The sequence below is a fragment of the Dermacentor andersoni genome, chromosome 2, assembly GCF_023375885.2.
Source record: "Dermacentor andersoni chromosome 2, qqDerAnde1_hic_scaffold, whole genome shotgun sequence".
Classification (NCBI taxonomy): Eukaryota; Metazoa; Arthropoda; class Arachnida; order Ixodida; family Ixodidae; genus Dermacentor; species Dermacentor andersoni.
This window is the reverse complement of record NC_092815.1, coordinates 19,314,699-19,329,059: the sequence shown is the minus strand read 5'-3', so window position 1 is coordinate 19,329,059 and position 14,361 is coordinate 19,314,699. Positions and strand designations below refer to the sequence as shown.

Genomic DNA, 14,361 nt, shown 5'->3' with positions numbered 1-14,361 from the left:
GCCGCCAAAAGCGCCATCTTTTTTCTCTAGAACAAACTGCTCTGCGAAAATGGTCAATACATCTTCGTCTGTCCTTCGCTGGCGCACCACCATGAACGTTCAGCAGATCGTGTAGGTCTTTATTCCACTAGATATTCATGTTCCACACAGTGTCCGCATAATGACTCAGTGGCTGTGGCATCCTGCCGCTGAGAACGAAGTCACTGGTTTGCTTTCCGGCTGCGGTGGACGCGCGTTCCTATACAGTTGAAACGCAAAAATGCCCATGTGTTCAAATTTCTATGCATGCTGTAAGACCCAAAGTGGTCAAAACAGGCCATCTGTCGCTTTCTGTAGCGGAGGTTAGATCTCGCATATTGTAGCCAATCAATGGTTAACCACGCTTGGCTAATAAGTAGCGCATTTCATGAGTCGCTCTTGTGGTATATATCTGCATGAAACGGGCCTTCATACTTTTGTATGATTTCATTCCCATATTATGTTGTGTAACAGCCCATGCGAGAAAATATGTAGCCGCGCGTATTATGGTATGCTGTCTCACGCATTTGTCATCAGATAAGCTATATTAGATGGATATATTAGCTCTTTGCTTGTTGGTTGCGCCGAGAAGGTTACGAAATAGGGGTCTCCTCAGCCTCGAGACGGCGCCAGCCAGTACGGAACGGCCTCTAACGGCCTCGAAGTCGCCAGAATGATTTGTGGCTTTATCTGGGTACCATCGGGAGAGCGAACTTTCTTGTACTGGGCATTTCTTGCCGCGTGTCTTCATCGCGAACGCTTAGTACCGTTAAAAAAAAAAAGGAGATTCAAACTTCACGGTGCCCTGCAGGTACCCACAGTGGCAGCCGCAGCCGCTGCCGACAGTCGCGCAGCCCATCGTGCGCCAGAAGTCGGACACGTCGTTCGACCGGGAGAGACCGTTCATGGAGGCCAAGCGGTCACATCAGCAGGCACGCGACCAAATGGCGGCCGGCGACCCGGCAGGTACGTCTCCGCTCCGGCTCATCTCATCGTCGGTCGTGTACGGCGATCCTAGCGACCCCGCGCGGAGACCCGGCGTGTTGGCCGGTAGTCCGCACTCTGCCACTTCAGCTCCGCCGCCGAGGCGAGACGACATTCTGGCCATGTTGAACGACCCGCCGTTCTCAACTGCGGTGAAGGCGTCCTCCCCTGTCGAGACAGGTTAGCTCCTTCCAACTCAGTGGACCTTGCTAGAGAGAGGGCCGCCCAGTGAACACTGCCGCTAGGAAGTCGGTTGGCTTCTTATCGCAGAGACAATATATGGTTCGGCAGAATTCAATGAAATGGTAGCATTAGGACGGGTTCCCTAATCACTCACCCCGAGCAAAACGACAGAACAGTGTAAAATCAGAACTGCTGTTAACTCCAGATGAGGTTGAATGAATGACATTCTTGATGGCTTATTGTCCTGACTTCGCTTTCTTTTCCCCCTTTGTAGTCCTTTTGAGTGAACCAACCTTCAAAGCTCGTGCCCATGACAGCACGACGCTTAGTTATTCTAAAGTGTATTTTCTTATTTCTCTCTTTTTATTCGTTGCAATAACGCAAGCGCCGAATCAAAGTTTATACGCGGGCCAGTTGCGTAACTATACGATCGTCATCAGACAGGTTTCGCTACACTGTCAATTTAAATGCTAGCTTTCGAGAAAAAGTTCCTTTGGCGGCTCTCTCTGCATCCTTCCATCGAGCAGCATGAGTGCGAATGAGTCCTGGACCTGCATTGCAATTGCATCAAAGCACCTTTCGTCGGCGTCCCCCGCTTATCGCGCGCATGATGAAGTGAAGCACCGACATGGACAAGCACGTGGCGCTCAGTGTCGTATGAATGCAGCGACTGCATTTGAAATGGACTGCTGCTTGCATCTTCTTGATTCGCCCAATAACTAACCTTCAGACAGCCATGTTGTTTCTGATTGACGTTGCCGTGGAAAGTTATCAATGGACACATGATGATGATGATGTTATGAACCATTGCGCGAGTTGGCATATCGGCTGTGCGGATTATAGCGTATCGGTCGCGTCGCACTTAGGCACCTAACTGTATTCTTCCATTTTTATTTCCATTTGCTCGTGTGTCCTTATCATAAAGTTGTTTTTCTTAATCGAGGTCACGAATGCGGAATAGCTAACTATGACCCACTGCGCTTCACCCGCTAACCGGCGGCACTTACAAGCAGTTTCGACGATATTTGCATTTTGGTTTCCGTGCAGATGGCTTTGTCAAAAGAGGGTAGAATTATGTATACTGTGACAGTAATGCAAGGTTGTCAACACGTATTTTTGCTTTTTATATCGCAGTCACATTTTGTTGAATATTTTGGCACGGCCAAGAAGCTAGTATTATATATGACTAAAGCTTCGAAGCCTCAACTTGTCGCTCTTGCAATTTGTTTTATATGGCGCATTAACTGCACGCGGCTTTAGTCTCTGTGTCTATGCCTTTGTGTGAGCACTGTAAAGATTATACGTCAAGCAAAGAAAAAAAAAACTTTACAGTGTATGTATGCTTCACTTGATATATATTAACACATTTATCAACATATGCTTGACTGCATGAGACCTTCAACTAAATTTGCCACGGAACTACATGGAAGTTCCCAGCATCATAATCTGCAACTGCATTTCCACTTTGCAGCACAATACAAGGTAGAAGAACCCGTACAGTTACATGAGATGGCACCAATAGCCCAGTCAACTCCAAACAAGGTAAGACAATCAGCAGGCTACAAAGATCCGAACACAAAATTTTTGGAGACATGGCCGCTGATAAATTACGTTTTCTCAGTCTGGCTGCACGATCTAAAATTGCTTTCGTGTGTTAAACAGTTTCTAATCGTTATGGTGTGCACGTATTACGCAAACGAGCACGTAACACACGTTGTGTGCATGCATGTCACGTTACACTAGCGTTAGCTACCGAAATAACGTATATTTCGAAAGAGTGTCGGCCGCGCCTGTATTTTTCCTGTTCTTTTAGTTTTGTGGATAGAAATAACGTACAACTTATTTGACACGCTTGCAGGCAGGCGGGTAGACAGATGGGGCGGCGTTGAGTTAGCTTGGAACGGTCTTGCAAGGGGAAATCGCAGGCAGCCATATCTCCTGCGTTGACCCCTGCACTTTGCCGAGATGTCCTCCTTCGTGGCAGTGTTCAGTGCCGTTCATCCAGTTCGTCACGCCTGTGTCGTTGCGGTTTGGCTGTACTAGAATGTCAAAAGGGGCGGCGGCGTTTGGGCTGAACAGTGGCCGGCATGCTTTTGCAATGGCACGATAAATCCACCTGCTATAACCTTCTCGGTATTCTAAATATCGGTGACAAATGAACTTATAGAATGTTTCTGGCGTAGTACACGCAGGACGACAGCTCCCTGGAAGGCTCCTCGCCTTGGCCTACGAGGGGAACGGACGACAGTCCGTCGGCCAGTCCTTCCAGCGCGACGGACCGGCCGGCTACGCCAGCGTTCCCTGTGCCTCCTAGGACGCCCTACATGAACCAAGGTGAGGCGCTAATCGCTGAGTGTATGCGGTTACTACTGCCGTTTCTGATCTTGCAGCGCTTCACTGCGTGTCAGCGTACACGACCTTGACTAACCGCCGTCTTCTTCCACGCAGATTCGTCGGGAGGACTGCCGCCTAAAAGCCCAACCCTCTCTCGGTGAGTGAGGCGCAGTGGCCTGGTCGTGTGTGATGTGCTGCATAGCTTTTTATATCAATTGTCGCTTCTGGTATACTTTCTCGGCTTCCGCGATTTCTATTGCTCATTCCTGAAACACACCTCGGCCTAATTAATATCGCGCTGGCTTTGTACGTAGATTCACAGCGGCAAGTGAGTGCTAGCTCCGTGCGTGTGCATATGCTGGCACCTCGCACAGGTTTTATGTGCACAGACAGTTGGCATTAAGCTACACTGCGGCCCTCATAGATTATGCAGTAGTATATGCAAAATAACTCGAGTACTGTCTGAAATTGAAGCACGAAAATAGTCGCTATCTCCTTTACTAGACTTTCAGAAACGCAGATGTTTCGTCCACGAAGCGTGGTGTGGAGTTGCGCTTGCGATCACTCGGACCGCCGCACAACGCGTGTTGTGGCCCGAGTAAGAGACTTACAACAGCTCAGTTCCGAGAAAGCCCTCGGATTTCTCCTTGCCGCCAGCAAGGATGACCTTCTGATCCGTACCGCACGTAAAATACAGCTTTTCTTCGACACGCACCCCAGGAAATCTGCCACCAATGCTCGGCGCTGACTTTGAACTCGCCGCGCATATGCACCCATGCCGACGTCGCTCGTATTTTCGGATTGCGAATTATCGCTCGCTATCGACGCGACTCACTGCGCAACATTTCTCCTCTACCTTTGCCTCCCTCGTGGCGTGGTCGATCTGCGGATGTCGTAGTTCGTAGGGCTTTGTCTGTGGTGCGGAGAGGAGGCTGCTTGAGACGGCATACATAATTGAAGGCCAATCGGGGATTATGTAATTTCCGAAAATAACTGATTGGTGGCCGGCTCACGAACTTGGCTAACTTGTACTGTTTTCTGCAGTTTCCCGCGATCGTACAGTCAACCACAAAAGTTTACGGACCACGGGATCTTGTAAAACGTTGAATTTCCGAGCAGCCTGTAAAGGTAGCCAGTAAAACCGGACATGCCTATGTTGCTCGTATATACTAGCAGCGGCTGGAAATGCAAACACTAGGCTCCGTTGTGAGGCTGTTGAGATATTAAGCTTTTGCTCAAATTCCTTGGTCCGTAAAATATTGTGGGCAACTGAACGCGCTATCATTGGTTATGGGTTCACGTGTGTAAGGGCTCCATGCTTCTAGTTTGAGCATTCCAAACAATGTGTAACCTTACCCAGAGCCGTTTTGTGGATCTAAATGTTTGATAGTTTTGACTACTACTACTACTACTACTACTACTACTACTACTACTACTACTACTACTACTACTACTACTACTACTACTACTACTACAACTAACAATAATAATAATTGCATTTCATTGCAATACCGCTTGAGGAGTTGCACGTGTATGATTTGTTCTAAAGAATGTGAACCGTATCGGTTAGTGGACTCTAATGACTATATCACTCTAAGAAAGGTTTCCACCTTTTAGAGCTTACCTTGTCCTCAAATGATAATTGTCATCTCGCATGTCTTTTCTTTCTTCAACGCCGCGTGCGCGGTACTTCCAGACGACAAACGGCACGCATGCTATCATACGTAACATAGCATTCTTGACAGGAAAGTAGCGAGCGCAGGATTTCAAAGAAATGCAAGCAAGACAGATCAGTTACTGCTTGGGGACAAGATACTCCCCAAAGGGTGTAAACTTCATTTTTACAGTGTATATACCAATGGGCATAGTTTCTCACTTTAACACCTAGAGGGAAACCTGGCGTCACCGTCTATTGGAGTTTCCTAAGGGGCGCTGTGCTGCCGTGGGAATGACGGTATATGTGTCTGCGAGTATATGAGGCTTCGTCTAAAACGGGGATATGGCTAGAGAAATAACGCATTCATAAAGTGAAATCTTCATAAAAGGTTTTCATGCTCTCCTAATACGTCTTCCAATGATGTTCACTCAACTATAATGCGTAACCATGCGAAGAAAACCTAGAACAGACAACAAACTGTTTCAAAGCATGCGCGAATCTTGTCATCTGTCATCCAACTTTAGCAGCCTGCTGAGGCTTTTTACGTTTCATTTAATTGTACGTGGAATAACAAGCACTCATAATTAAACAAAACTTGTTTATGCGTAATAATAAAGCTAAAGCAGCTTTTTGCATGCTGTTTTAGTAGAAAATTAATCATTGTGACAGATGGAATGGTATTTGGCTTCAAGGTGTCCTGGCTTTCCGAGAATGGTGCCAATCCGAAGCCACAATATACCCTCATTCCCATGTATACCACAGCGCAGCAGCACCAGATTTCTTTCTAGGTAATATAGTAAGAATCCCTATGCCGATGGGTAAATAAACCCTATGCCGATGGGTAAATATGAATTGAGGCTGATTGACTACAAAAGTTGATCCACTCATATCTGCAGCCAAACAATAAAAAAAGCCTGTGTTTTCAAAGGCGCAGGAATATAAGCCTGGCTTCCCTGGTAATGTTACCACCTTGTGCGCCTTCATATTGTTAGCCATATTGGCAGTTACGGTGCACTTCGGCTTTAATGAACGAACTGGCTTCCCGAAATCATCTAGACTGCACCGACTGCACTAACAGATTACTACAAATGAAAATATCGAGCTCTTGATGGCGTATGCTGTGTTCTTTGTTTCAATAAACCTGAAAAACTTTTCTTGCATGCACCTCTTTCCTGGCTTTTTGCATGTTGCTGGAATCCCTGCTCCACTTTTATTTTTGCCCGGCTGAATTTGCATAGTCGCCTGCGTAACTTCAGTGCCTCTTTTCGAGGAGAGTTTTTTGCTTTGAGGCCAGCACTGCGGCGGCGATGCTTCTCCAGCGCTCACCTCTTGCGCAGGTATTTACCACCATGATGCAAACTTAATTGGCCGAATCTTTCGGCTTTGTTTTTCTTTTCTGTACTATTGCACTAGCGAAAATTTACAGTAGACCGAAGTTGAAGTTTACTTGGACAGCATAAAGAAACAGTCGAAACATAAAGGCAAATGAATGCCTGACAAAGTGTCGAGACTCCTTGTTACTAAATGACAATGCAATCACAGCATTGCACCAGAAAGGAGGGAAATCATACACATTGCATAACTAGGTGCCAGAGTAATTGTGTTAGAAAAAAATTGTTAAGATGCCTTACAGTAAATTATCAACATCTGAAACATACATGCAGTATATATAGACATAAAAAATTATTGATACAAGGAATCAAGGTCTCTGCGGCCAACAGAGTGGCAGTGCCTTTGCAAACATTTGCGGTTTCGATATGGGCACGACCCCAGTGCGCTCACTCGGATGGGAGTATTTTGTTCACGCCCATTGTCACTGGTCCCGAATACATGCCGTACCGCAGTCAGTTTACATTAACCATCTTAACCGTTACGTTGTCAAATATATTTAAGCGGGATCGCCAAATTCTGTGACGACAATCTAAAAAATATTGCCATTTATAACAATAATGTTGTCTTTGCTTGCGAGGATGTAGTGGTTTAATTGCATGTTTGAACTTCTAAAGCCAGAGAGCTGCCTAGATGGAAGCAGGGAAAGCAGCAATACGTGTTCTCTCATCTGGCTTCTTTGTGACCCGTGATGTCGGACGAACTGTTTATACTAGCCATTTGCTGATGACCACTTTATCTTGCTAACTTGGATAATCTAAGAGTTCTGCGCCCATCGCAAGCCTCCGTTTCCTTTATGGGGTTCCCACGGCGATTCGCTCCCTCCTGCTTCTTGCGCTAAGGAGCTAATCACAACAAATAAATTCGATCCCGATCGGGCTCGATCGCGATCAAAAGTGTGCCACGTGACACCAGTATTACATAATTGTTTGGTCCATTCATCGTGGCCTCCTTTTCAGTCGGAGGAGCCCCTCGCCAGCCACCGTGAGTGCCTTGCAGCAGAGCCTGCCGCCGTCTTCGGGACTTCCGACAAGCCCCAACGGCCAAAGCTCGCCGACCGTCTATTTCGGCCAGTCGAGAAGATCAAGCATGCTCTCCTTGACAGGCGAGTATACTGCGGCTTTCCAAGAAGAGACTTCCTGGCCTTTGCTCCCATTGGAGGGTCGAAAACCATAATAAAACGCAATAACACCAATCATTGAGTTTAACGTCAAGCTAGTGCGCCCCGACGGCAAGCGGATTGTATCCTTCCTGTCAGAAAGGTGTGTAATTGAGTGCTACATGGACGTCAATGTGCTGATCACGCCGGTCAGCACATCACCGGTTGTGTATAGAGTTAACCTTTGACAAGAATGTGTCTAGCATAGCTGTACAACCGATTGCGGTGTACCACAGAGACCACAAAGCTATGGTCTCTGTGGTAACGAATGACACAAAATAAAGATGATAAAACCATGAAGTTACGTGTATGTGTCTTTATACCAATAACAATATAAATCAATATAGTTGTAATATAGTCATCCCAATACAGCTTCGCTGGTTATCGTGCTTCACAGAATGGAAGGGCACTAATCTTTTTCCCTTTGCAAATGCAGACTCTCCTGAAGTCATCCATCACCACCCTGTTTTTGTGAAGGACACCTCCAAGTATTGGTACAAGCCCAACATCAGCAGGGAAGAAGGTATGTGCTTGTCTAGAAGGTTGAAGCAGTTAGACATATCTTGTGCGCCTCTCTAGCGTATGTGTACGCAATATGTGTACATCACCTTAAGTTATGCATAATTGCAACGCAAAGGTACTTGAAAGTATCTACTGTCAACGAGGCGTGATTGCTGATGTGATATTCAGATGGAATTATCTTTTTCTTTTTTAAAATGGGGCTAATTGTTGACTTTGAGTTGTTTATCTCCATTCCCCAAGTTTGACACCACAAGTGTAACACCTGTAACACTGGTTAATTTTTAGCTGATCATCCCCATTAGCTACTTGTGCGGAAATTAAGCAATCGTCTGCAAACAGTTTGAGCTTTACAGGTAGCTTTGCTATCTCTGCAGTATCATTAATATATATATCAAAAATGATAACGGCCCGAGAACTAAGCCCTGCGGGACTCCTGAAAGTACTTCTAGTGAACCAGACATGATATCTTCTATTTTCACGTATTTCTTCCTATCTTTCAGGTAAGCTTCGATCCAACACAGCACAGATTGACTAAGTCTGACAAGACAGAGTTTAATCATCAATCTATTGTGCGGCACCTTATTGAAAGCTTTAGCAAAATCTACACATTTGACATCAAGTTGTCGTTGCATGTTCAAAACACTCGCAAAGTCATGAATCGTTTCAATAAGCTACATTGTAATTGAAACGCCACTCCTGAAACATGCTGATTAGAATAAAAATAATTTTTGCTTTCCAAAAATGCGATAATGTGCTTGGCTATGATGTGTTCTAATGTCTTGCAGCAAACGGATGTAAGTGAAACAGGTTGGTAATTGTTTGCAGAGAATCAATCACCACTTTTAAACACAGGAATGATGAAAGCTTTGCTCCAGTCACGTGGTACCGAGTTAGTACAAAGGGATTTTCGGAAAATAATGTTCAAGTAGTGTGACAACCACTCCGCATAACGCTTCAAAAAAGAGGTGGTTATTTCATTGGGCCCGCTCGATTTTTTTAAATCAAGAGGCAGAAGTTGTTCAAATAATCCTTCTTGGCTGATAACAATATCTCCAATCGATTCAGATAAGTAGCATGTCATACCCATGTCTCCCTGGTCACTTTTGTGTCGCGTGAAAACTGACTGAAAAAAAAGAAAACAGTTCAGGCTGTCTACAATGGCAGCCTTTTGGGTCAGAATTTCATCACCACATTTTAGTTGGATAATATTGTCCTGCCTATCAGCCACATAACGCCAAAACTGTCAAGGCGAATGTTTAAGAAAAGTACTAGCTTGCGATTAAAAAAATAGTACTTAAATTCTAACAGTGAATCCTTCAGTTCCCATCATGCACATGCTATTTCCGTGGAGTGATACTTTCTTTTACACAGTCTATTTATTTCTGCTTCTTATGAACATTATCTTGCGTTATCCAGGGATTATGCTTCTTTATTTTCTTCACTCTGCTAGGAATGAATTCGTGAAGGCAATGTTTGATTATGCATTTGAAGCGCTTCCATAATTCTTCTACAGTTTCCTGCTCGGATATATACTAAAATTGGCTAAATGAATACCTTAGCCTAGTAATCCTTCACTTGTACAGTCTTATAAGATCTAGTTCGTGACACACTTAATGGAATTGTAACAGAAACCATTTTGTGATCAACAACACCATCATCAACATACATATCATAATCATCTAATTTATTTAATGGGAACACCAGATCCAATATCAACCTAGATGAAGGCGTTACTCTTGTATCTTCACTGACTATTTGCTTTAGGTTCTGAGTAAACATTATTTCCAAACACTTTTCACCACAGTAAGTTTCAACGTGACCGTGCAAGAAAGCATCCCAATTAATATGTGGTAGGTTAAAGTCTTTGGTCAGTATAAGCCGGGTGCTCTCATTCACATGGCCACAAAGAAAACTATTTAATTCGTCCAGAAACTTGAGTGCTGAGCAGGTGGTTTGTAAATGACCCCAACAAGGCATACAGTGTTTGAAACATTGCTTTACACCCCACTATTTCTGGGACATTGCTTTCAACTGCTGAGGCCACAGTAGAATTTTTAACAATTATAGCGATTACGCCTCACGAGGGGGTGGATTTGCTATATGAAAGCTGGCACTATATATATATATATATATATATATATATATATATATATATATATATATATATATATATATATATATATATATAGTAGACTACTATATGTAGTAGATAGCATTACTATATGGAAGCTAGCTCAATTTGAATTCCACCCGCCGTGGTTGCTCAGTGGCTATGGTGTTAGGCTGCTGAGCACGAGGTCGCGGGATCGAATCCCGGCCGCGGCGGCCGCATTTCGAGGGGGGCGAAATGCGAAAACTCCCGTGTACTTAGATTTAGGTGCACGTTAAAGAACCCCAGGTGGTCAAAATTTCCGGAGTCCTCCACTACGGCGTGCCTCATAATCAGAAAGTGGTTTTGGCACGTAAAACCCCATAATTTTTTTTTTCAATTTGAATTCCACATGCTAATGTCGTTGTAATACGTTGAACCTTTCTGTATCGAAATTGGTTATAACAGTTTAAAATCCATGCATTTAATACCTCTTTTTAACGAAATGAAAGTTTTCTATAACTATATTAGACAATCCTTTTTTTATTTCGTAATGAGGATTTTTGTATCGTTTCGGTTTGATGAAGCCTAAATATGGTGTCATGTGACGGTGCTAGTAACTCATTTGATGCAACAGTTCAAAACTCCCGCGAGCTGTCTGCTACCTTACAACGCGTCGGAACAGCCCCACAGCTAAATCGCTAGCCAATCCCTCACCACAGACTCCCAATGGCGCTGACTTCTGCGCTCTCCTAGTGTCCCTGTATATGCGAGCATATACACAGGCAAACTATGTACTCTCTTTAAGAGAAAACGAGCCTGATAAAGACGCACGCAAGAAACATACAAGAAGACAGGAAAGAGGCTGAAAGACAGGAAAGAAGACAGGATCAGCCTCTGTCCTGTCTTGTATGTTTCTTGTGGGCATCTTTTTTTGGCTGGTTTTTTCTTAAATACAATGCACCAACTAGCGAAACAGAGTGTTTTATATACTCTCTCCTAGTAAGCCTACATATGTACGTGCCTTTGTCTGTCTTGTTCTTTTTCTGGTAATGTCACAAGTGCAGGCTCTCTACACTTTTCTGCGTTCTGTGTACACAACACACTGCACCGTGGTCAAAAATATTAAATGCAAATTTTGATTTACAATAAAAACGTTTTGTAACGAAGGTGAAGGGGAGCTGAACTGTATTCGTTATATCCATTTCTACGCTACAGAGCATTGCGAGCTAGGGGTTATGGGAATTATTAGCAAGCCAAAGACAATGCAAAATAAAAAAGTCACAGTGTCGCCTGAAAGGCGGTGCATCCATAGCGGTAGCAATGTATAGTTCAACATCGATATAACGAACTTCAACATACTTACTTTTCTAGATATAACGAACTATTTAACTTTTTATAAACTGATTGTCGATAGAACACCATATATTTTGAACATCAATATAACGAAGGTTGGTCATACACTATTTCAATATAACGAAATTTCACAGCCACCACGAAAGCATGCCGAGGCAGTAAGTGGAAAGTGCCGAGGACGCAGATGGCCAAATGGTTGAAATACTTGCGGCTGCGAATGCATTTACATGCAATGACATGCTTACAAAGGAATACACTTCTCCAATCGCATGTAGTGTGACAAGGAGCGCCGAAGCGGAGCAGCATAGAATCTAGATCTTTCTCGCCGTCATGTCCCGTCCCGTATAAAGCTTAAGGGCGATAAGATCTGATAGCGCCTCGCGCGCCGTATGCTGTGGGTGCTAGGGTGAGCCGAGAAGGATTGTGGCTTGATGCGCGCCCGCTTCCCCGCACGAGCGAGGAAAAGGGGCAGGCAAGCGCGAGGTAACGTGAACGAGCGCGTGATAGGGAAGGGAGGCAGGTGGGCGACGACTTGTCCTCTTGCCCAGCCATGGCTGCGCGTAGCTGTCAGCTTATGTGGCCCGCACGCCCTATCTTAGAAGTAATCTGAAGCGGGTGCAATTGTGCGCAAGCCGAGATAGCCGTGGTTTCATATGCGCTGTCTTCGCGTGCGTTTAATGCTGGAGATTGCGTAATCTCGAAATTCAGAGACGCGTTGAAGCAAGAGGCAGACGAAGTGTTCTCTCTCCTCTGCCTGCGCTTTTCATGACCGCGTTGTCCTACTGCGGGCGACATCAGCCAGAAGACGGAAGGGGGGGCGGAGTACGCGAAAGCATTGCAGGCGTCGCTTCGTACCGCCGATGTGAAGATATCGTTGACAAGGCATGAAACCATATCTCAGTCATGAAACCACACCTCTCAATAAACAAAATAGAATGTTTTTCTATTGAAATTACTTTCTTACGATTGCACGATAATTAAGAAGACTTTGTGGCCAATTCAATGGAAGAGAAATCCCTAGGCGACTGTACTTGTTTGCATGAAAGGTCAAATTTCAGTATAACGAAATTTCGATACAACGATAAGTTGCCGGCTTTACAGACTTTGTTATATCGAGGTTGTGCTGTATAACCAACTGGTTCGTAGTTTTATTGGGCGTATAAAGTGCAGTAAGCATTCGCTTGCCAATTAGATTAACAAGCATGGGTTCACGCGTGCACAGGCAAGCATAATAGGTCTCACTCCACAAGCAGTCCTGTCACAACGCTTGGGCGAGATCCGCAGAGAGTAGCCCGCCTGCTTTCCCGAAGCGAACGTTTCGTGCTGCCGCTGGCCACTGGCGGCTACTGTTCAGGGTCGCGCGCGCCTCGCGCCTTTTCTTGTTCACATGGAACCTAGCGGCCAGAAAACTTATACGATCACAGTCTACAGCAGGGAACGGCGCCGCCTTTCGGTTATCGCCACTTAAAAGCGTGCGCATACGCTTCCGGCGGCACCACGCGCTGTGAAACAGATAGGCCAAGATGCTTATCGCTATAGTGTTGGCGGTGATAGCTGTGAATTCGGCGTACGGCGACCCGGGCGGAGACTTGCCAGTACCGGAAAAAGAAACAGTGCGCGCTGTGTTTTTACGTGAGACGGGCGGCCACTGTTCTGGATCGCGCGCGCCTCGCGCCTTTTCTTGTTCACATGGAACCTAGAGGCCGGAAAACGTATACGATCACAAAATTAATCTACAGCAGGGAACGGCGCCGCATTTCGGTTATCGCCACTTAAAAGCGTGCGCTATACGCTTCCGGCGGCACTACGCGCTGTGAAACAGATAGGCGAAGATGCTTATCGCAGTAACGGGAACGTGTCAATGAGGTTCTAGTGTATATATACAAGGTGCCCCAGCTAACTTTAGCCAGAGTTTAAAGATATGCAAATGCAGCGTAGCTGGGCAGAACAAAGGTAATGTTGTTTGCCGTCGCTTGGAGATACTCAAACTATATTTTTCATTCCGACTAATTAGATAATTAGTCTGAATTAATTAATCAGCTTCTAAAATACTATACTTAGAGGAAAAGTGTCAATCGGAAAATTGTAGAGCGACTTGAAAAACTCCCGATACAGCCTTCTGTTGCTCAGTACGTGCTACATAAAAGTGTTTTTTCCCGAGCATGAAAGAAGCCCACAAATGCATGCAAAATTGCCGCCGACTGGCTGCTCGAGGCACTTTGCATGTGTTCATGGGCTACTTTCATGCTCGGAAAAAGACTTTTATGTAGCATGTATTGAGGAACAGGAAGCTGTATTCGGAGTTTTTCGTGTCGCTCTACAATATTATGATTGGCACTTTTCATCTAATTATAGTATTTGAGAAGTTAATTAGTTCAGTCTAATTATCTAATTAGGCAGAATGAACAAAAATAGTTTGAGTACCTCCAAGCGACAGCAAACAACATTACCTTTGTTCTCTCCAGCTACATGGCATTTGCATTACTAAAGTTAGCTGGGACAGTTTGCTGGTGTGTGTGTGTGTACTGATGTCGCGTTGAGTAATTTCGCTGCCGAAATTGGGCAATACATCTCTTGCTTTTAAAAAATTTTTGTTGTTTGAATATTTTAAATCAATATTGCATTGTACATATTTTAATTCGACTCATTACGTAAGTTCTGTCATTTGCC

The 14,361-nt window shown here is 44.8% G+C and overlaps 1 protein-coding gene across 7 annotated transcripts in view; it reads left to right on the top strand.

Moving 5' to 3' along the window:
* by (focal adhesion protein tensin) overlaps positions 1 to 14,361 on the top strand; it is a 330,425-nt gene that overhangs the window by 293,175 nt on the left and 22,889 nt on the right. For 6 of the 7 annotated variants that reach the window (XM_050189880.3, XM_050189879.3, XM_050189882.3 and 3 more), the window contains 6 exons: positions 830 to 1,182; positions 2,657 to 2,727; positions 3,369 to 3,519; positions 3,634 to 3,676; positions 7,525 to 7,670; positions 8,161 to 8,247. In XM_050189880.3, the coding sequence (XP_050045837.2) occupies positions 830 to 1,182; positions 2,657 to 2,727; positions 3,369 to 3,519; positions 3,634 to 3,676; positions 7,525 to 7,670; positions 8,161 to 8,247 (851 nt within the window). The remainder of the gene's footprint in view (positions 1 to 829; positions 1,183 to 2,656; positions 2,728 to 3,368; positions 3,520 to 3,633; positions 3,677 to 7,524; positions 7,671 to 8,160; positions 8,248 to 14,361) is intronic. The other variant, XM_050189883.3, reaches the window with a different exon arrangement.